This window comes from Schistocerca nitens, chromosome 2, assembly GCF_023898315.1.
Source record: "Schistocerca nitens isolate TAMUIC-IGC-003100 chromosome 2, iqSchNite1.1, whole genome shotgun sequence".
Taxonomy (NCBI): Eukaryota; Metazoa; Arthropoda; class Insecta; order Orthoptera; family Acrididae; genus Schistocerca; species Schistocerca nitens.
In genome coordinates, this window is record NC_064615.1 from 187,519,213 (window position 1) to 187,541,953 (window position 22,741).

The following is a 22,741-nucleotide window of genomic DNA, read 5'->3' on the forward strand; positions in this document are numbered from 1 at the left end:
TCTTCTGAAGTAGAAAAGAAACACAAACACATTCTCACAAGCACAATTCACACACGTGGCTACTGCCATTGTCTGCTGTGGCTGATTCCATCCTGAACTTTCCATTGTTTGTTAACCTCATTAAAATGTGTTGACAATGATGAGGAGAAGGCAATGGCAGTGATAATAGAAGTGAGGAGATGTGCAACCAAATTTTGACAAGCAAAAGTTAGATATGTCAATGGTATGCAAATTATGGAAGGAGGGTCACGTTGTTGATCTGATCTGGATTCAAATGGCTCTGAGCACTATGCGACTTAACTTCTGAGGTCATCAGTCACCTAGAACTTAGAACTAATTAAACCTAAGTAACCTAAGGACATCACACACATCCATGCCCGAGGCAGGATTCGAACCTGCAACCGTAGCGGTCGCTCGGTTCCAGACTGCAGCGCCACTCTGGCCGGCCGATCTGGATTCAGGTATCTGCCCCAAAGCAGAAGCAAAATCCATAGAGTAAGTATGTCGGTGGTAGGAATAATTTTGTTACTAGTTAAAAATTTCTGCAATACAGGGAATACCACTTTCACAAATTTCAGCCTCTGTTGCATAGAACTCAGCTTCCAGCCTTAGAAAAAATTTTGAATAACTGTGTTCCCTCTGTGGGTTCTGATTTCAAAAGGGGCAGAATAGACAAGTCGTCATCTGCAAACAAGCAGACATACTTGCAATTAAGATTTATTACAGTCTATTTTGACAGAAAAATGAAGCATAAGGATTAAAGCAGCCAGTTGATTATTTAGAAGAAATATTGTTTCATGCTAATTTCAATGAAATAGAGGTTAGCAAAGTGACAGTTTGCAAGAAATACTGTCATACAAAAGTGACAATGTTTTACTGTAGTGCATGCAGGCTATTACATAACAGCCAAACTCTGAACTATCATATGGAAATGGGCAGGAAAAATGTAAAAGACAAGGAAAGCAACACTTTTGACTTTAATTAAGGAGCACCAACCTTCTCTACTATTTTTACTGACAAAATTTGCAAGAAAATTGAGCCACCACACTGGTCGGGAACATGTACCCTCACTCCCAATCTGTAGCAAAATGGGTTGTGTGTGCTTCTTGTTTGCTGCACTAGATTGTTACACTAAGACTGTAATGTTGTATCTGGTTAGAACAATGTTGGCCATGGTGTTGGTAAGATGCATGAGCAATTTCGCTGAAGAGTTTGGCAACCAAATCTTATTGGACTATGGACTGCAATTTATGTCCCAAGTTTGGATCTGTGTAACATCCAACAGTGGGGCCCATCACTGTACACAGGAGAGGTGTTTACCATGCAGCAGCCAATCCTGTCGAGAGACCTTTCTGCGAAGTTGGAAAGCCGACCCAGCTGCACTGATGAGGAAAACAGGTGGGCCAAGTACATCCCACAATCTGAGAGCACAATAAACATTCTAATCCATGGCCGGTCACAGGCCGAATTAATGTCAGCAAAACATACAGCCACACCCCTTAGAGACATGGAAAAATTATCCCCAGTCCCAGATGTGACAACAAAAACTGCTCCCCAGAACAAAAGAGGTAAGGAAGCCTAACGAAAAGAATGGCTCATGGCAGAACTGCCAACAACTTCCATAAAGATAGATGACATGGTGTTGATTGGAACATTTGTGGCTCAGATTGCCTAGATAAACAAGATATCCAAATTCTACCTCCTGTTTTATGCCCTTATCAGGTAAAAAAGAAAAGGTGATCAGCAATCATTTGTACCTAGTAGTAGACACTGGCTTGAAAACAGATACCCAAAATAGCAATCTAAAGGCTTTCATCCACTAATGGATCCATTTCTCAGAACATTCCTGAAATTAACATCAAAACCAGACATTATGTTTTTAGTTGTTTTGCTTTAATGTTGTTTCGTTTGTGGTTTGTTAGAAGTTTCTTATTTCTTTGGTTTCAACATTTAATTGACAGGGAACAGCAACTTTATTTAAATTCCTTAAATCGTTTGTTTATTAATGGTTCTGTCAACAGTTGCAGTTATTTATAAGGTGATCAGTTTCAAACCCTTACAGGTTCATTTTCATGCCTAGCCCATTGAGGCTGCATTAACAGTGCCGGATCTTAATAACAACATGTTCGCAGAATGAATGCTACAATTCACACATCCCTCTTACCAAGTCAAGCTGATTTTGACTTGCTCATCCTGCTAACATTTATAGAGCATGTGTTGCCACTCAATGTTATTATTAAGACCAGGCATTGTCAGTGCAGTCACAGTGGGCCAGGCTTGACAATGAACCTGTAAGGGTTTGAAACTAGTCCTCTAATAAATTACCACAACTGTTGACAGAACCATTAATAAACGCTTTAAGAAAATTTTCCATTTGGCGTTAATTGTCCAGACAAGGACTGTGTTAGTTAGATATATTTAAATTTAAGATTATAGGCTCTTGATGGCAAGCAGTTCTACAAGAGGGATCCAGAGGCAAAAGGTAAGAAACTTCCTCTGCTAGTAGAGGCATCACAAGTATTTAGGAGTGAACTCTGTTTCAGTTGTGAAAGAATCTGGAGATACAGACACTTGTCCTCAAGTAGGAATGGTTTGGCAAGAATGGAAACGACTTGGATCTGTTCTCCTAGTTCAGGATACACCCTTCAGATGTTTGCCATTGCATGGTGTGGTTCTGACCAGTGCACCCTACTCCTTTTCTAAGTACCAGCCAATTGCAGATCAGATTGAAGGATCAATCTATGTCATTAATTGTCTCCAGATGAATACACAGCTCATTCTAACCACAACCCTGAGGTGCAGTAAACATCAGTGCAAGCAATGTAAACCACACCAGTGGCAGCTGCTGTGTAAGAATACAAGAGCTTGTGAACACCCTAACTTTTGACACCTTGCAAATTTATTGGTTATTTTTCTTTGAATGATGTTAAAAGTAACGTAGATGCAGTAATCTGAAATACACAGCACAAAATCTACCCTGCTGTGCTACATATTGCTCCACTAGACTCAGCGAAACTTGGCATCGGGTCGTGAGCAAGCCTTCACTTGTGCACATTTTAAGGAATTTCTGCACAAGCGCAACTGGCTTGACATAATTGCCTTACAGACCAAATACATACAGATTTGATGAACAATGTGTACAGTCCATAGTGTGCACTGCTAGCCCTTACCACTCAACTACTGGTTTACATCAATGCCACAGGTGGTAGCACACTGCAGCAGTCTTTTATCTACATACATTCACCGTAAACCCCACTATGTGGTAGCACACTCCACAGGTATGCACATTCACACACTATATACTAAAATTAGATCAGATATCAGTTTGTGGGGTCCTGAATGAGATATGATACATAAAGTTTTGGATTTTATAACAGAGTAATCCATTCTCAGCAAAACCATAAAACACATCACCATCGATTCTGAGACTGCAGCATTTATTCATGCTCCAGACAGCTGTTGATTTGATGGTTTATCTGTACTGTAGGGCCACATTGTACATATATTTGAACATTCATGAAAAGCTGTCTCACTGATTTCTTTGATATTCAAATAAATTGGTGGGTCGAAGACCGTGTGCTTTTGGCTCTTATGGCTCTCTGTGCCTCATCTGTATTTTAGTCAAGTGACCTTGTTGGTAGATAGTACCACATGAATTTAATCATTTTTGCAAATGGCGGTTTGTGTTTGGAGTTGGTTGTCTACTGCGCAGGAATCGGCTTTCCCGTGGAGTGTCAACATGAACTCTGTTGAACCTGTATTAAGTGGTTCAAATGGCTCTGAGCACTATGGGACTTAACATCTGAGGTCATCAGTCCCCTAGAACTTAGAACTACTTAAACCTAACTAACCTAAGGACATCACACACATCCATGCCTGAGGTAGGATTTGAACCTGCGACTGTAGCAGTCGCGTGGTTCCAGACTGAAGCACCTAGAACCACTCGGCCACAACGGCCGGCTGTATTAAGTGGTAACAGAAAAGATAATTACCAGGAAAGCACAAAGAAACTAGGGCATTCCAGACCAGATTCGTTGTCTGAGAAAGTGAAGGAATCAGATCAGCATGACTAAAAGCAAACACTTAACAAAGAAGTGTATAGCAAGTGTATGACGCTACGTGGGGGCAAGGTAGGAGTGCCCGATTTTCAACCCAGAAGTTAATTTGTTAACTAATACATGAATTAGGGAGCTTGTACCTTAGTCCAAAAAAATAAAAAAGCATGAAGGACTCCCACTTACACAGAAATATGAAACGGAGTAGCAAGAGCTTAAACATTATCTCGTTCTTGGCATAAACTGTACTTAATTATGTACAAAACAACAAAATTCCATGACAACAAGACTTCCTTTTACAGACGAGTTATGCATATTATTATTATTATTTCTTTCTTTTCTCAGACGTTATGTCTGGTCAAAAATGGAAAGTGACGCGGACCTTGATCAAGCTTTACTTCCTTTTAACTGTATGGTATATGTTATATTGCATTTAGGAACTTTCGGGTAATTGAACATGTATCAATAATTACAGATTTCTGTAGTTGTATATATAAGTTTGGATGTAGCTGTATTGCATTGATGTACTGGTGGATATTGTGTGGTATGACTCCTGTAGTTGATATTATAACTGGTATAATGTCAACTTTATCCTGATGCCGATGCCACATGTCCTTGACTTCCTCAGCCAGTTGGATGTATTTTTCAATTTTTTCTCCTGCTTTCTTTTGTATATTTGTTGTATTGGGTATGGATATTTCGATTAGTTGTGTTAATTTCTTCTTTTTATTGGTGAGTATGATGTCAGGTTTGTTAACTGGTGTTGTTTTATCTGTTATAATGGTTCTGTTCCAGTATAATTTGTATTCATCATTCTCCAGTACTTTTGTGGTGCATACTTTTATGTGGGAACGTGTTACAAGTTTATGTTGTAAGGCAAGTTGTTGATGTATTATTTTTGCTACATTGTCATGTCTTCTAGAGTATTCTGTATTTGCTAGTATTGTACATCCGCTGTTGGTGTTTTATTATTATTATTATTATTATTATTATTGACAGCAGCTAAAGTAGTATAAATGTGTTTATGAGCATAACTGTTATACAGCAGATGCTATTAATTTTGCACTCTCATATTTACCTGAATTTAAAAATTTGTGAACACCCAGAATGTATGTCTACGAGCCGCCACTGAACTATGTCAACAGAAACCCATAACTTGAGAAAACTAGTTTCTCCAAGCAGGCAAGGAATTGGGATTACGAAAATAAGAGTGAAGTTGTTATGCAACAACTGTTATTGTTTAGTTGGGGTTCAAAAAGTGGATCTTATCAATAATAAAGAGGGATTAACTACGGGAAACCAGGTTGGTAATCTGAAAATGCGCTATTGCAGTTACACAGATTGGTTCAACTGAACACAGGGCTAAGTGTCATTACACAAAAAAATTGTTAAGAATGAAGCAAAGTACAGGGAGTACTCATACTCTCACCTCCCAGCCGGTCTGTGACACGAGGATCAAGAGAGATAAGGCCAAAACGAAGTCATTTCGATATCAGTCTCATTTCTGGTATCATCATCTACCACAGTAGAAAAATAGCCAAATTCCTTGATGTAGATTAAGATAACACAAACATGTCCACAGAGAAGGTTTAGTGTTCAGAACTCCGGGGGGGGGGGGGGGGGACAACTGTTTCTAATAAATGTATAATAGAAATATGAAGACAAAGAGTAAACATACTTATTTTGTGTATTGATAATATAATATAAACGAATAGATAAAAAATCTACTCATCAAGCAATGGCATAAACACAAAAGGATTTAACTTTTACGAGTTTTCGGAGCCAGTAGCTCCTTCTTCAGGTACGAGAGTTGGAGGGGATTCCTCCCCAGTGACAATAAGCAGTGGGAAAAGTTTCTGGGTGAGTTACTCATTAAGGTTTTTTTTAAGGATCTGTCAAGGCGAGACCAAAAGGACAATGACAACACCAAAACACACACACTGACTTGCTGTAGGAGAGACAGTGCTGCCCCCTAATCAGGTTGGCTGTATTGAACTATTTTTCCTCCAGAGTAGCAACACTAGTTTGTCATCCCAAGGTGATAAAACCAGGAGCCACAGGCTCTGAACCTAAATCTGAAGCACTTCCTGATCTCCATTGGTTGATTACAGTTTATCATAAGACTGACATGCAAGTCAGCGAACATCTTAACCATGACACATTCTGTAAATAATTACTTTGCAGCCAAATGTGTTCAGTAAAGACATGAGAACACAACTGCATTTTTCAATAATGCATGACAGGATCATGATCACAGTGACTACATGTGCTTGTGTACAGGTATGTGGGTGGTCCACTGCCTACTGTACATTGCACTGGTGATAAGCAACACACTGGTACACTTGTGTTCTCATTTCCTCATCCAAATCTCATGGCTCATTTGTTATGTGTGTATCCTCCCTTGACTGGTTCTCTCTAAATACTACATATATTTTTTATGAGAGGCTGGATAAACTCTCACTATTATCTATTTTAAATCATGTATCAATTTTCTGTGCATAGCTTGTTGAGGCCATTTGTAATCTGAAACTGAGGATTCTGGGCTATTCCCACTTTCTGGAAGCTGTTTCATTTTTTTACATTGTTCTTGAGAGCATAATACTGATCTTAATTCAATATGCAGTATATCAGTTTCTTCTGTAGCCCTTCCCTCTGGCCCTAAATAATCTTAACCATGCTACAATTGAAACACCCGTTTTTGTTAGCGAGGTCAGATGCTAATGATCAAGGTGGCAGGCAATTTTACAGGGAGCACTCAGATTCTCATCTCTTGATCTGTCAGCATCATAAGGAGCAAGAGAGGTAAGACTAGCAAGAAGCCGTTTTGGTCTGAATCACATGCCTGCCAACACCATGTATCACCACACCATGTATCACAGCAGAAAAACAGTCAAAATCCTAAATGTAGATTAGTGATAACCGAAATTTGTCAACAGGGTACATTTAGTGTTTCAGATCTCCATAAATGTGAAGATTAAAAGAAAAATTGTTGCTAAGAAATCTCTCTCAGAAATGAGAAGAGAAAGGTCAATGTACTTATTTTGTGTGCCTGTTTGTTTACCCGTTGAATCACAGGAAGGATTAGCTGAGTTGCAAGTACAGTTTGATCAACAGTAATCTACATTTTCTCTTAATTAAATCTTGTCACGAAGAGTGATACAATTATTCTCTCCAAGGCTTCACAGGCCTGGAGCTTCTCAAGCATTTACTGGAACTAAACAGGCACTCCAATATGTATTAAATAACTTTGTAAAGCATTACAGATGAAAGGCAGAGATCAGGATTAAAATTTCAATCCAGTACACACATTTTTGACTTGCCACAAATGCTCACTGCTTTAAGTTCCGATCTTCTCCAGGGAAAACAAGTTAAAAATGATCACCAAGAATGGATTTGTAACTAATAATCTTTTTTTTCCTCTTTCACTTACAGTTTCAGAGTATTTGTCCTATTATTTCTTGAGGACGTAGACATACACCTAGTCAGTGTAGAAGAAACTGTTACTCTTTAAGAGTAGGCTGCCTATCATAATTCAGCAGTAGAAATTACATTCTTCCCAATGCCTTTCCCTTCATCTTCACATGCCCTCTGCTCCACAACAGGTGACAGTGATCTGCTCTCCTTTCCAGCTTTCCCTTCTTTCCTCTCTGAGGAAGGAACATTCAAGTTCCAAAAAATGAATATACACCGACGGAGCAAAAAAAACTGCAACATCAAGGAGGAATCGTGCAACACAAATGAAAGTTGATAGTTTGGCTAGTTGCACCATCTGAAAGATGATGTCTATTCAAATTTCATGCCACTCATATAAAAGTGGCACTAGTAGTGTCACCATGAGGATGTGAATCAGGTTTGCTTTAAATACACCCTGTAATAGTTGTGAGCATTACTTACCTTTGAGTTTGGATATGGTGAGTTTACATTAGACAAAAATACCTTTAAGGCAACAAAGATGGCATTATCAAGAATTCACAGAGTTTGAACAAGGTTATGTGACAGGGCTACGAGAAGCTAAATGTTCCTTCTGCAATACATCAGAAAGACTTGACAGGAATGTAGCCACTGTACATGATCACTGGAATCGGTGGTCATGAGAATGTATGGTCACAAGAAGACCAGACTCTGAACAGCCAAGTAGCACTACCAAGAGGGAAGACCATCATGCTCAGTGCATGGCTCTGGCACATCATACTGCATCTGCACTAGAGTGACACAGCAAACTGTTACTAGTCAGTTACAGCTCCAAATGCTCTTTACCAGGCATTTCACTGACCTCAAACCATCACAATTTGCGATTCCAGTGGTGTCAAGTGAGAGCTCATTGGATGAAACCCCATTCTGCCTCAGTGCCAGTGATGGCCGTTTGTTGATTAGGAGGAAGCCAGTCAAGGACCTGCAAGCAACCAGTCTGCATGCTAGACACAGTGGAGCTACACTTAAGAGTTATCACTCTGACTGCGAAATTGTATGTTGATCTCGTGATTTGACCTGGTGTGCCACCATTCCTGAACAGCATTCCAGGTGATGTTTTGCAACACAATAATACTCGCCCATATACTGCTGTTGTAATCTACCATGCGCCACATAGTGTCAATATGGTTCCTTGGCTTCCTCAATAACCAGATCCATCTCCAATCAAACACGTATGGGACAGCATCAGACAACACCACCAGTGTCATCCTCAGACAGCATTAACCATCCCTATATTGACTGACCAAGTGCAACAGACATGGAATTCCATCCCAGAAACTGACATCTGGCACCTGTACAACACAATGCATTCATGTTTGCATTCAACATTTTGGCAGTTACACTGGTTATTAACATACCAACATTTCACATTTGCAATGGCTTATCTCACACTAACTTCACCCTGTGACCTTGCAATGTTAATCACTTAACTATGTTACCTAGACAAATGTATTCCTGGAAGTTCATTACTCTATGTTAATTACATTTTAGTGTAGCAATTTTTTTCCGTCAGTGTACGTTTTCAACGTCTATGAGCAATCACGTAGAAGCAGCAACTGACCAGCAATTCTGTCTCATTGCAAATTTACAATTTCCTTAACTGATCTTTGCCTTTGATACTGTGAAATAATTTACCACTTTTGATATTCTACAGAGAGAAGATTATGTACATATTTTATATGCCAGTAAAAGAAGGTGACAGCATACAGTTAGAGACGATAAAAATGTAATATATTACTCTTAAAGTCATTTTCATCAGTGTTTATCATACTAACATCGTATTCCATTTCTTTTACAGTAGAAAGTGGGCATAAAGAAACGCAAAAACAATGTATTACAACGTGGTACAGAAACCAGAATGCCTCTACGTAAGGGAATGCCCAGCACGGAATTGTAATTTAAACAAACAAGAAATATTAGAGCAAAGAATCCTCTGGAACATTTAAGATCACATAAGAAGCACAGAGGCCAAGAAATTAAGAAGCAATAACGAAAAGTATCAAAATACAGAAACAGTAAGGAAATGACTGATTTTATTTACACACACACACACACACACACACACACACACACACACACACACAGGTTGAATGTCAACAGGCTAACAAAACAGATATACTACCATCTCTGAAGCAAAAAAAAATTAACAAAAGTGGATTCACTAAGTTAAAAAGATTTAAACACATAACATACATAAAAACACAAGAAACAGCAGAAAAAGGTACCCCCAGAAGAGAGAAAAAACACAAGAAACAGCAGAAAAAGGTACCTCCAGAAGAGAGAGAGAGAGAGAGAGAGAGAGAGAGAGAGAGAGAATAAATCACAGCTAAACCAAAAATGGAAGTGCGTTAGTACCCACCAAATCTTCCACTGCTCCGTGTTGACTGCGAGGGCATGGCTGTCCGAGTGGGGGGTCCGCTGGTGCTTGAGGGCATGCTGTGCTCGCATGCGTCCGCAGCCCTGATGACCACAGCGGAGGCAGAGCCACAGGCCTCCCACGGAACCAGAATCCTGCTGAGGGATTACTGTCTTTTAATTTTTTAAAGTTCAAAATATTTTCTATAAATAGTGTTGCACAACCTCAATGTATTTAAAGATTGGTATCACAGAAGCACTGAAAGCCATTGTAACATACTGTTTCTTCAGACATAAAGTTTCGAACAAGTGAACATCTACCAGTCAGATATTAACACCACACCAAGTTTTAAGAAAGGTTCCTTGGTATCAAAATCATAATTGTTTCAACCAGCTGTTTACAATATGACTTTGGCCAGACAGTATGTTGAACACTGCAAATGGTTGTCTATTGTAGTACTTGGCGATAAATGAAAAATATATAACAGATGTATGTGTACATGATAACTGCTGTAACTAAAATCAATTATGTATTTAATGGCAAGAAACAGTCCTTTCAACTGAGGTAATGTTAATTTACAACTTGAAGGAAGTCAGTTGACAGAAACCAGTTTGTGAATACACACACACACACACACACACACACACACACACACACACATTACAGCAGCTTTTGGTGGTTTCATAATGCTGTTCTTTTAATGTCCCGTCAACAAAAGCACATTATGTTGCTAGATGCACAAATTTTTATCTACAATGAAGTGGAGAACTCTTTCTCAGGGCAGGGAATTGTCATCTACAGGCTCGACCAGTACGATACTTCCTGCCAATTGGGGACCTCACACAATACTGAATGACATATGTTTTTAGTGGATGCTGAGTATTTTGTGACCTGATCCTCCCCTTCCCCTACATCAAGTGCTTGTCCCTCACTCAGGGTGTTTTTTTTCCTGAAATTTGTCACGTCTAAGGTAATTCTGGTCTCCTAGAAAGACAAGGCAGTTACCTGATGTATATTACGCATCACATCCCCTGATGGTATACTACAATCACTACTTTTAAATACAGCAGTTAGATAAACCTAACAATGTTTGCACCTTTCCCTTTCTGCACCTTTCAAATGAGGAATTGCCACGTGGATGGCACCTTCAAAGCCTCTGCACAGACTAAGAATGGGACTGACTTCCAGCAACACCACTGCCTATCGCATTCCCTGATGGTGTACTACACCCACTACTTTTTAATACAGTGTTTCGGTAAACCTAACATTGTGCAGCTAAAATAGTCATCATCGTGTAAATACCCTGTAGAACTAAAGCAGTCATGCTTTGTCTGCTAATATGACCTAGCAAATGCATTGTAAAATGCAAGTGTCTTAGAAGAACCATGTCTTCAAACCCCGAAGTATGACAATCAGGGAATATTATGATTAAAAGTAACTTTCAGAATTCTTATAAAATCCTCAAAATAATAAGTATAACTAAATTCTGAAAGACAAGAAAGAACCCTCACACATTTCTCAGTCAAGTACTTGAAACAATTTTCTTGGTGCATTCATACAGCACCCAAGAGTTAACTATTTTGAATATGCTGCTGCAATTAATATGACAAAAACTGAAATTTCTGTCAATGAATTAAGGAACACTGTTGGCAGCCTCTTACCAAGAAGGTTATACTGTTCTTGGCATATGCCATATAAGGCTGACAGGATAACACTGATCAGCAGCTTAAGATAATGATGACTGAGGTAAATCCATACTGTCACAGGATGTAAAAACACACATGGATAAGGAGCATGAAATGAAGAATTTGATACGCCAGATTTTTGCTCTGTGCAGAGGAATGTGCCTAATGAGATGCAACATTGTTTTTATGTTACAAGTGAAACTTAGGAGCCATCATACTGTATGGAATTAAACTTTGTACAGCGAGGGTTTTCTTTATCATAGAGTAAATGGAAGGAATATAGCTGTTTTAAAGCATACGCAAATTTCAAAAATGTGTTGTTTTAGCTACAATCTGTTATCATAAAATGACAGGAAACTACATACTGGTACTTAAATGTCTCGTGTATTTGGTGTTTTTAGTGTTATAACCTTGTGCTTTGAAAGTAGACTGTTTCAATGTTATGGCACTATTGTGATCTATCAAAAACAAATTGTTTTTGGTACAATCTGTCACAGTTAAATATCAAATAATGACATTTGCAGGTACAGTCTTTAGACAGTATATACCATATTGCCATATAAGGAGGTGTTGAAGCTGTAGTAGAGCAGCTGATAGCATTGTGAGCTTTAAAGTAAAAGGTAGAAATATTATCTGCAATAGCCAATGTTATTTGCCATAATTCTTGTTGTACAGGCCACTGACTGGAATGTTTCCCCAGTGGCCAGAAATCTTAACGTAACTGTCAGTTTGTGACACAAAGTAAACACAAGTTACACACTGGCAGTTTTTGTTATCATCAAATTTGTGTAAAATATATATACCTATCTCTTCATTTTAGGGGCTGCCTCATGTTTGTATCTTACCGGCAAATACCTTTTTCAATTATGGTGAGCAGCTTCGAAAAAATCTCCTCTTCCTATTACAAATCTTGAAATTTAATTGCTGAAGTACATTACTCCAGAGTGAGGATAGTCAATGCAATACCAAAAATATGGATATTATGCATATGCAAACTGACATTAGACACTATACTTTAACTTATATTTAATTCAAAACAGAAAATGGGATGAAGATTCAATTGAGTTAATGAATAACTTTACTAGTATGTATCTCAAATCACTATACAGGATTATGTAGTGTTCCTCTACAGCAATTCACTTTTCAAATCCATCAACAAGTCCGCAATCTTCTTCAAGATTTTCACCACTCTTCTTCGACAATTAATGCACCCTATTTCATGAGCATCCATTTTCATAAAGGAACCGTGCGATTTACATGCGAGATGCAGCCAAGCTACTGCTGGAAAATGCCGAGGTCGCAAATCATGAAGAGGAGCAAGTTCTGTGAACGTAGCATTTCAGAGTGCGCAGCAACCACAACGGACACCACACCTGGCATGCTTTAAGATTAAGAACATGTTCCATGTGAGGACAGCATAAAGGATTGAACATAAATCTGACAACATACCTTGAAGCTGAAATCAGTGAGCTAGCAGGAGGATAATGTGTGTGCACGAACAATTACGGCCTGAACAAAAGTAAGATTACATCTAATATGAGCCTACTTGGAAAGCCACCTCTACTGGGGCCTGTATATGATCAATAGAAGTTGAAAGCCACTATGGGGTGATTTCTCAGACACTTTCAGCATGACTGATTAATGGACCACTTCCACATGTTCAGCTAAATTGTTGATTTCATTTTATACATAAAATGGAATCAACAACTCAGCTGAATAGCCAAAAGCACACTATCATGCCACTAAGATGCTTTCTGGATTCAGGTCCAGATAAGGCAGCGGTTTATATAAGAATTTTTAACATTGTGCAGCCCTGTCAGCAACTGTGATAATTGAACATGCAACACGTTAGCCTCAGTTGCAAATAGAAACCAAACTTTACCCAGGTTTAAGCCAAAATAATTTGGTCTTCTTCAGAAGCAAGTGACACTAAACTACCATATGCCAAAGTTTGGCCATGTCAAGTATAAACCTGTAGCACCGTAGTAACTAGTCATAATCTACATTACTTGGGCTGAAGAGTAACAGCAGGCTCCACTGTGCGGATGAGGTCGGTAGGCCACAAGAGCTGCACCGGAACTAAATGCGGCGAGCAGCTAGCTGTGTACCGAGCATTGCTGATAGTCATGCGCATGCGCGCGTGGAAATATAGATACTTAACAGTAGCTAACTTTACATTAGGAATTGGATTAATATAATCATTAAAACCTTTAATGGCATAATATGTAAAAGAACTTACTTCTGAGGAGACCAATACCCCTATTTAGGCATTGCTGCCTTTCTCTCAACCATTATGTTTTGCTAAGAATATGTAATTTGACACAATATACATGCACGTACATTGTTCCACTGTAATTATGGCGTTATATGCCAAAAAAAGATCCTCGGAAACCTAACACTTAGCCTGAAGTTTGAGCAATGTATTCAAAACTGAGAAATAATTTTGCCAAGTAATATCTATTCTTTCTCACAGGCTCCAAATCTGTTATAGGGGTATTAGTCTCCTCAGAAGTAAGTTCTTTTACATGTTACGCAATTAAAGGTTTTAATGGATATATTAATCCAACTCCTAATGTAAAGTTAGCTACAGTTATTATCTGTATTTCCACGTGTGCATGTGCATGACTATCAGCAATGCTCGGTACACAGCTGCTCGTCACGTTTAGTTCCGGTGCAGCTCTCGCGGCCTACCGACCGCGTCCGCGCAGTGGGGCCTGCTGTTTCTCTTCAGCTAAGTAATGTAGATTATGACTGGTTACTATGCTGCTACAGTTTTATACTTGACATGGCCAAACTTTGGCATGCAGCAGTTTAGTGTCACTCGCTTCTGGAGGAGGTCGAATTATTTTGGCTGAAACCTGGGTAATGTTTGGTTTCTATTTGCGACTGAGGCTGACGTGTTACATGTGCAGTGGTTTATCACCTGGTCCAAAGCTGTCTCTATGCAGCTAGTGATGGCAACACTGGTAGCTATTAAGGCTCATTCAGACTTTCCCTTATTTACAAAGAAGAATTTAAGTTCCTTCATTTCACAACCTGGAATGTCTCCCAGATTAAATAGAAAAGGCCGTGATGATTTTTTTTCTCTCGCTCAGTAATGTGCCAGCATTCTAAAAACGAAAAAAAAAATTTTTTCAACTGCCTTGCCTGCCTGCCTCCTTCCCTCCACGTTAAATGGGCTCTGATGCTGCAAAAATCCACCTCACAGATAGTGAGCTACTCCCATTTTAATTTTATATTCTCAAAAACAAGATTTCTATCAAATTGCTTGTGTCAGACACTTTCCATATCGATGTTGGCGATGATAATACAAAGCACAAAAATAAAATTACAAGATAACCACTGGACAGTACCTACCTTCACAAGGCAACATTTTTAGTACTGCCGACACACACAAAAGTACATAAAACTATTTAAGCTTTCAGAACTATCAATTCCTTCATCGGGGAGGAAAGAGGTATAGGTTGAAGGAAATTAAAACTGATGGACAGGTCACTCATACTGCAGGATGAGAGGGAACAACCTGTTGTGAGGATGATAGGAGGTCTCTCATTCTGGTGCCTGAATGACCTGTCCAGAATATTTATTAGAAAATTTATAAAATCTATAAACAACCAAGAGAACATGAAAAAAAAAAAATAAGATAGTATAAAAATGAATAACACATTACAGAGGAAAGTTCTGAACTACTGCAAGGAACACCCACACCAAACAGGAGTAGTGTGTCACAAGGAAACCTTTCAATTTAGATTTGAATGTTTGAATTTATCACTTTCTCTCAGTTCTAGTGTAAGTACACTGAAAACGAAATCTGCTGTATAGTGAACCCCTTCTCACACAGTGCTTGGAGAAAAATTAACCAAGTTCCTATAATTTTTCATATAATGTTCACAGAATGAATGTTGCTATTTTAAATCTCTTCCCTGTTTGTTGACCTGTTTTCCTAATCCGATAATGTTCCACACAATCCACACCTGCATCAAAATAACAAAGTGAATGACAGGTAAGCTTGGAAGGGGGGAATGTTGCCAGTTTGCTGTTCGCACAAGGACAACAGGGCTCTGGTAACATCAGCTGTGAGGTTACATATTGAGGACATTCACATGTTCCCTGCTAAAGTGCAGTACTGAGGTCATATTGCAGGATAATGACAGTCTTTCCTATAAAATTCCACAGCTGTCTCCACACATTCTGAAAAAGAGAGACACCACACAGACAAAGTAAGCATGTAACAAAAGTCAAAACTATCACTTTTAAGAAAGTAATTGTTACCACATCTGACTGGTAACCATAGCTGCGGAAACAGAGCAGCTTGACAGCTGTGGAGACGGACAGGTGTGGCCAAATTAATGATCAGATTGGTTGTTGATATGTTAGCTGTCCTGTAAAAAACTAGCTGCAAGTCATTATGTTATTTTGATCCAAGTATAAATCAAAGAAAATACCTTCCATTTACAGCCTGCCACCTAGTCTTCTAATGCTTCACATGAAAAAGAATGAACCACATTTTTGTGGGGTACACCTTCCCTGACATGGAACTGTTTGTCTGACAAATCATGTGTACTGAGATGCATCAATACTCGGTAATACAAAGCTTTCTCTCAAATTTTTGAAAACTCTGGTGTGGGAGGGGGAGTAATTGTCTACAAAAATTTTTATTTAACTTGAGAACTACTGACAGCGAGTGACTCTTTTTTTGTCACAAATAAAAAAAGATGTGCTTCAGTATTTTGGGAATTGAACCCCTAAGGGCATGAAATAGGGGACGAGATTTTGTATGAATATATTTCATTATGAAAGCCTTCAAACTAAATCCACAAAAATTAAAAATTTGGCTTTTCAATTAGAAATAGCAAAAAAACGTGTTTCATTGTTTTTAGAAATTCAACCCCTATGGAGGTAAAATGGCAGATGAAAGTTTTTATGCAAATATTTCATTGTTTAAGCATTTTTGAAGCTAAATCTACGAAAATTTCTATTTGGCTTCCCAGCTAGAAATAAAACATACACATGCCACTGTTTCTGGAAATTCAACCCCAAAGGGGTTATTTAGGGATTGAACCATTTTATGGAAATATTTCATTGTAAATGCATTTTTAAAGTGAAATCTTCGAAAAATGGTGTGCTCTTGGTTAGAGATGAAAAACTATGTGTTTAACTGTTTTGGAAATTCGACCCCTAATGAGGGCGGAATAGGGTCAGACTGATTCACTGACTCATCATTGCCCAGCCCAAACCACTAGGACAAAAACTTTGAAGTTTGGAGAGGGTGTGGCTCTTATGCTGGAGGAATTATTTAAAAATGGACTGTCTGATATTCCACTCCTAAATGGGTCTAATAGGAGATGAAAAGCTTTTTGAAAGTATGTCGCTATTAAGAGGATTTTGAAGCTAGACCTACAATAACTGGTGTTTGAAAAAAAAGAAAAGAGAGAGAGAAAATTATGCTTATTTCTATATCGTCCATAGGGGAGTCAGTTCTGATGGTCAAATGACGGTATATTTGTACAGTCCTCCTGTGTGACAGACAGGTGTCGTCGGTGCCGACATGAGCCGCAACTTGCATACGACTGCACCTTGCACGCTCCACAGCCACTGGCAAGGCCAACTCCACATCACGGATGAGCCCCCCCCACCAGCAGACATACCGAGTGCACACAAGCCCTGAATGCTATTTGCCTAAGGGGCTCCTAAAGCACCTAACATTGGATCTCTCAATAAACTGTAAAACAGCTGAGACAATACTCCATAGGCATACAATTTCATTCAAATTTGTTTGTGAAAAATTGTGTCAAAAGCATTTTGGAAAACTATAATTGTGCAACAAAAATGAGATCCCCTGTTGACAGCACTCATTACTTTGTGTCAATAAAGACTCAGCTGTATTTCATAAGAATGATGTTTTCTGAATCTGTGTCTAATAAATTGTATGCTGTGAAGTATTTTATGATGTTGCAACATAGTGTAGCTTACAAAATTCTACTGCAAATCAATGTCAATGATACAGATACACAATTCAGTCGATTACTTCTATTTTCTTTTTGTGAACTGATAGATATGACCTACTCATCTTTCCAGTCTTTGAGCATGAGCTTTTCATCGAGCAAGCTGTTGTATAGGATTGCTAAAAGTGTAGCTATTTCATCAACATACTTCACATGCCCCTTTCATAGTTGACCATACTGTTGTAACTTTGTTCCACGAGCTTTCTGTTTTGTTGGTATAATGCTCTGATTAAGCCTGTCCGGTGATGTACTTCATCAATTTTCAGCATTATCATAGAAGGGGGCATTGGGTCCGATAAAAATCAATCAATGTGACAAGCTGATCGTGATGACAGCAAAAATCCTTAAAAACTGAACTCAGATCTGAGTCCATTATCACAGGAAGCGTGTTTGATAAAATAATCATGCTGCACAGTACAGCTTGTTGTGCTGATATAATGTCTTTGTATTTCTGATATTTTACTACCTTTGTGACTTCTGACCAGCACACCGTCTTCTTCCTTTGCATGTGTTTGCATTGAATGAAAAAAAAGTTCTGTGCCTCGAGTTTTTAAGTGTCTCCTTTTTACTCAAAAATTAAAACTTGTTTATCATATGCTGTTATAATTTAATCATCACCTGTCCAATAGTTTATGGGCCTAGAAAAACGTGTTAATTTACTGGTCGCAATGCTTTATTTTCTTCATGTCAATCTCGTCTCGAAAATGTGTTCAATTACATCAAGTGTTTTACCTGGAAAGTGAAAATGTAAAAGATAAACTGAATGAAGCTTTTCAACATACAAAAAATTTGATGAAGGTAATTTTTAGTTAAGGAAGTATCAAATGGAAATTATGTTTCAAGTTGAGAAATTACGAGAGGCTGCTGACATTAGTGATGTAATATATGGTGAAGACACAGATGCACAGAACTTGAGAAATGAGCTTAACGTAAAAGCAATGCTTTTTATTTTATTTGGCACAGAATCTGACCAGCTGAAACTTATGTCGTGTGCTGCAGCAAATGGTACATGGAATCGGCTTAAGGTAATTCATGAGCAGTAATCTGCAATAAATAAAGTAGCATTGAAATGACAGTTCTCTGATTATAAGATGTCACTATGTGATACTACAGCGCAATGTATTAGTAAAGTTGAAGCATTGGCACAGCCCCATTGCAGATTTTGGTGTACCAGTAGGAGACGGACAGCATTGCTAAAGCTTTAGGCAGAGTTCTGATAAAACATGGTTGGTTTGTTATAGCATGGGACTCTTGTGACAAAAGCAGGCAGACGTTTGATAATTTAACAGCAAGACGAGAAACGTGTCACAGAGTGAAGAATGGCATCTGCATTCATTGCTGCCAATGGTAATCACAAAAGGGTTAAAAATCAGAATCAGTGTTTGCAAAGCACTTTAAGCAAAAGGTCTGTGAGTAAGAAGAATGCTGATTGATGTTACTGTCAAAAGAACGGTCATTATAAGGCTGACTGCACGAAAGACTGATGAAATTTTCAAGAGAAAATCAAGAAGCTAAACATCAAGCTCAGAGTTCAGAAATGAGGAACATTTTGGTTACTAATTGTGATACTGTTTGTCTTGCTGTTAGCACTAGGTCAAAACACACTAAGTCACACTAGGAATACTCTTTAATGCTCAAACCATTAGGGAAGTTCAAAGTTCCTGTACAGATAGGAGATAATTCAGTTGCCTCTGCTGAAGGTATTTGATCAATGAAGTTAAATGCACTAGTTAATGGAGCATGGGAACCTCATACACTGGAGGCTACACTGTATGTATCTTATATGGAGTGGGGAGGGGGAAAAAATCTGTTTTCAAGGGAAGATGTAGGCAGTAAAAGTTCGGAAGTCACATTTAATAATAATAAGATTGAGGTCTTTAGTATGAGGCTAGTGGCAAGTAATGTAACAGGTGAAAATCAATGTTACAGAATGTTATTTTGAACGGACAATATGGAAGAAGCAAATTGTGCATCTTCTGACTTAGCTCTGTTATGGTACAAGAGGTTGGGACATGTAAATTTCAGAAATTTGAAGAAAATTGCTGACTGTGATATGATCCCAGAAATAAAATAAAATGCCTTAAGTAACTTTCTCTCTCAGTATGTTAAATTGCATAGGAAGGGATTTAGATCAAATTTTCAGACTTATGCCTGTGCTCCAGGAGAATTTATTCATGTTTATGTATGTGGAGAGATGCAACACACATTATTAGATGGAGCTAACTATTTTCTTGTATTTAAAGATGACTGTATTTCATATAAATTTCTATATTTTCTCAAGAACAAAATTTACGTCGCTTCTGTGTTCTTAGAGTTTCAACAGTTTGTAGAAAGACAGGCAAGGAATAAGCTTAAAGTTATAAGGACTGATATTCGGACAGAATTTGTTAATGATTAACTTCATAATCATTTCAAGAAGACTGGTATCATCCTTGAATCCAGCTCACCACATACACCAGAGCAGAATGGTAAGGTTGAATGTGAAATCAGATCTGAAGTGGAATGTGCTCTCACAATGCTTATCAATTCTGTCTTCCAGACATAATTTGGACAGAAGCTGTCAACATGGGAGTCTGTACATTAAATTGCTGTCTATGTATGCATAATAGTGATGAGGTGCCTTATGAGAATGGTTCGGGAAGAAAACATCATTAAAGCATATGATGAGATTTGGTGCTGAATGGCTTTTCCAGATTCACCAACAGTTTCGGTCCAAATTTCAAAGTAAATCAAAGATGATGGTAATGGTTGGTTACAGTAACAATTATAGGCTGTATGATCACACAGCAAAGAAGATAACTTGTTCACGAGATGTGGTTTTCAATGAAAATGCCACAGAGCACACTACAACACTCAGGCCCAAGAATGTTACATTCAAGTATAACTTCCTGACAGCTGCAGAAGAGGAATTTGTGCAAGACCACGGATCCTATGCTACTGAAAAGGCTGCTCAGTCAGGAACAAATCTTAGAAACCATTAAGAACTTTGCTCTCCAGTTTGTTTCCAAAATTATGTGGTTTATGCAGCAATCACCGATGAACCACAAGCTTTCAGGAAGGTGATGGCACCCAAAGACTCTGACGAGTAGTACAAACCAATGAAAGATCAAATGCCATCATTGGCACTAAATAATAGGGACAATTTAGTTGGTCTACCTCCATATCACCAGGCTGTTGGTTGTAAGTGGGTTTACAAAATTAAACTAAACCAGGTGGTAGCATAATGAGGTATAAAGCTAGGTTGTGTCCAAAAGGGTATTCTCAGAAAACTGGACTTGATTACAGAGAAATGTTTTCACCTGTTGTTCAGTATGAATCAATTCACATTTTTTTTTGGTTTTCGCAGGAGTGTATTATATTGTAGTGAAGCAATTTGATGTGAAACCTGCTTTTCTCAACGGTGATTTGCGAGATGATATATTCATGAAAAAGCCTGAAGGTTTTATTTGTGAAAATGCAAACTTAGTCTGCAACTTAAACAAAAGCATTTACAGACTGAAAGAGTCCTCAATGTCAGAATCAAAAATTTTTCCAGTTATTAAGTGTTTCATTTTCAAACAGCTTCACTCAGATAGTTGTATATTTTGTGCTTAAAATGATGGCCAAGAACTGTTTTTATCTATTCTGTTGACGATTGACTAATTATGAGTAAATCAACAACAACTATAAATAAAATACATGAAGAATTCAAAACTCATTTTAAAACTGTGCTTGGCAATCCCAGTTACTTTGTCTGCAATGAGGGGTACATTAGTCACCCCTTAGAAAAATTTCACATGAACAATTGCAAGTCCTACGCAACACCCACTAACTGCAGTTTACAGTTGAATTTAGGACAGTGCTCAGCAAATGAAGATCAGAAATCTATGGAAAATGTTCCATTTCATGAGGCTGTGGACTGATGTTTGCTGCACAATGACAAGACGTGACATCTTTTCTGTCAATCAAGTCAGTCAGTTTTTTTCTTTAACAACCCTGGGCCTGAGCACTCAACTGTTGTTAAGCACATTCTGAAGCATCTCCAAGGTACAAGAGACAAAGGTGTTAAACACAGTGGCAATAAGCTTAAACTTCTGTCACAGGGTCATCTCACAGGCAAAAATGTGTTGCCAGATCCACAACAGAAGCAGAGTATGTCTGAGCATCTGATACAGCTCATCACCTGGCTTTGCACATTATTACAGGTGCTTGGAGTTAACATGGAACAACCAACACTACACTTTGTGTACAACCAAACTGCATTACAATTAATGAGGAACAATGATCATCACAAAAGGATTAAACATATTGATAAGAGGTTCAATTACATTTTAAAAAACTGAGTGATTATTCTATTCTTGTTTCTTACTTGAAGTCAGTAGATCAATTGGCAAACATGTTCACAAAATCACTGTCAAAAGAAAAGTTTCTATCTGATTGTAAATAATTATTGATTGTGTCTTTACAATCAGCAAACAAGAGTGGTAGTGTTGCACAGTATAGCTTGTTGTGCTGATAGTGTGTCTTTGCATTTCTAATATCTTATGATCTTTGTCATTTCTGATCAGAACAAGGTCTTGCATACCTTTGCATGTGTTTGCATTATTTTCAAGGAAATGTTCTGTGTCTGGAATTTTTAAGTGCCTTCATTTTATTCAAGAAATAAAACTCAGTTCATCATATGCTGTTGTAATTTAATTACAGCCTGTCCAACAAATCACACCGAAGGAACACACCAGAAATAAAAATAATTCAAAAAACACTCAATTTGTTGCTCTCCCTTGAAAATTAAATTAAAACTACTCACTAACTGGGATGTCAAATGAATGGGATGCTTTTTCATTTATATACTGACATAGAAAGCCACCACTAAGTACAGGAGTTCTGAATTTTTAGAACAGTGCCCAATACTTAACCAATACTTCTGTACTTATCCGCCTGTGTTATAATTATTTCACAAGTTGGGCCATCCTCTACCATATCTAAATTTTACCAAACTGAAGGTGTCTTAACATGTGGGTAGTAATAGCCACTTACTGTTCCATCAGTTGATACTGTTGCACCAGCACCACTCTTTAGACATTCTGCACATTCACTCGCTATGCCTCCTGGTTTCAGTGCCTTCTTCACTCTTGTGAAGTCAACTGCTTTTGTCACATGGGGACAGCACTTACCACCTGCATTAAAAAA

The 22,741-nt window shown here is 38.2% G+C and overlaps 1 protein-coding gene across 6 annotated transcripts in view; it reads right to left on the reverse strand.

Annotated features, from left to right (window-relative positions):
- Window positions 1-22,741, reverse strand: part of LOC126235873 (ubiquitin carboxyl-terminal hydrolase 45) — a 165,624-nt gene that overhangs the window by 137,215 nt on the left and 5,668 nt on the right. For 5 of the 6 annotated variants that reach the window (XM_049944778.1, XM_049944777.1, XM_049944779.1 and 2 more), the window contains exons 3-4: window positions 22,589-22,728; window positions 9,886-10,040 (exon numbers count right to left, since the gene is read on the reverse strand). In XM_049944778.1, coding sequence (XP_049800735.1) covers window positions 9,886-10,040; window positions 22,589-22,728 — 295 coding nt within the window. The remainder of the gene's footprint in view (window positions 1-9,885; window positions 10,041-22,588; window positions 22,729-22,741) is intronic. The other variant, XM_049944780.1, reaches the window with a different exon arrangement.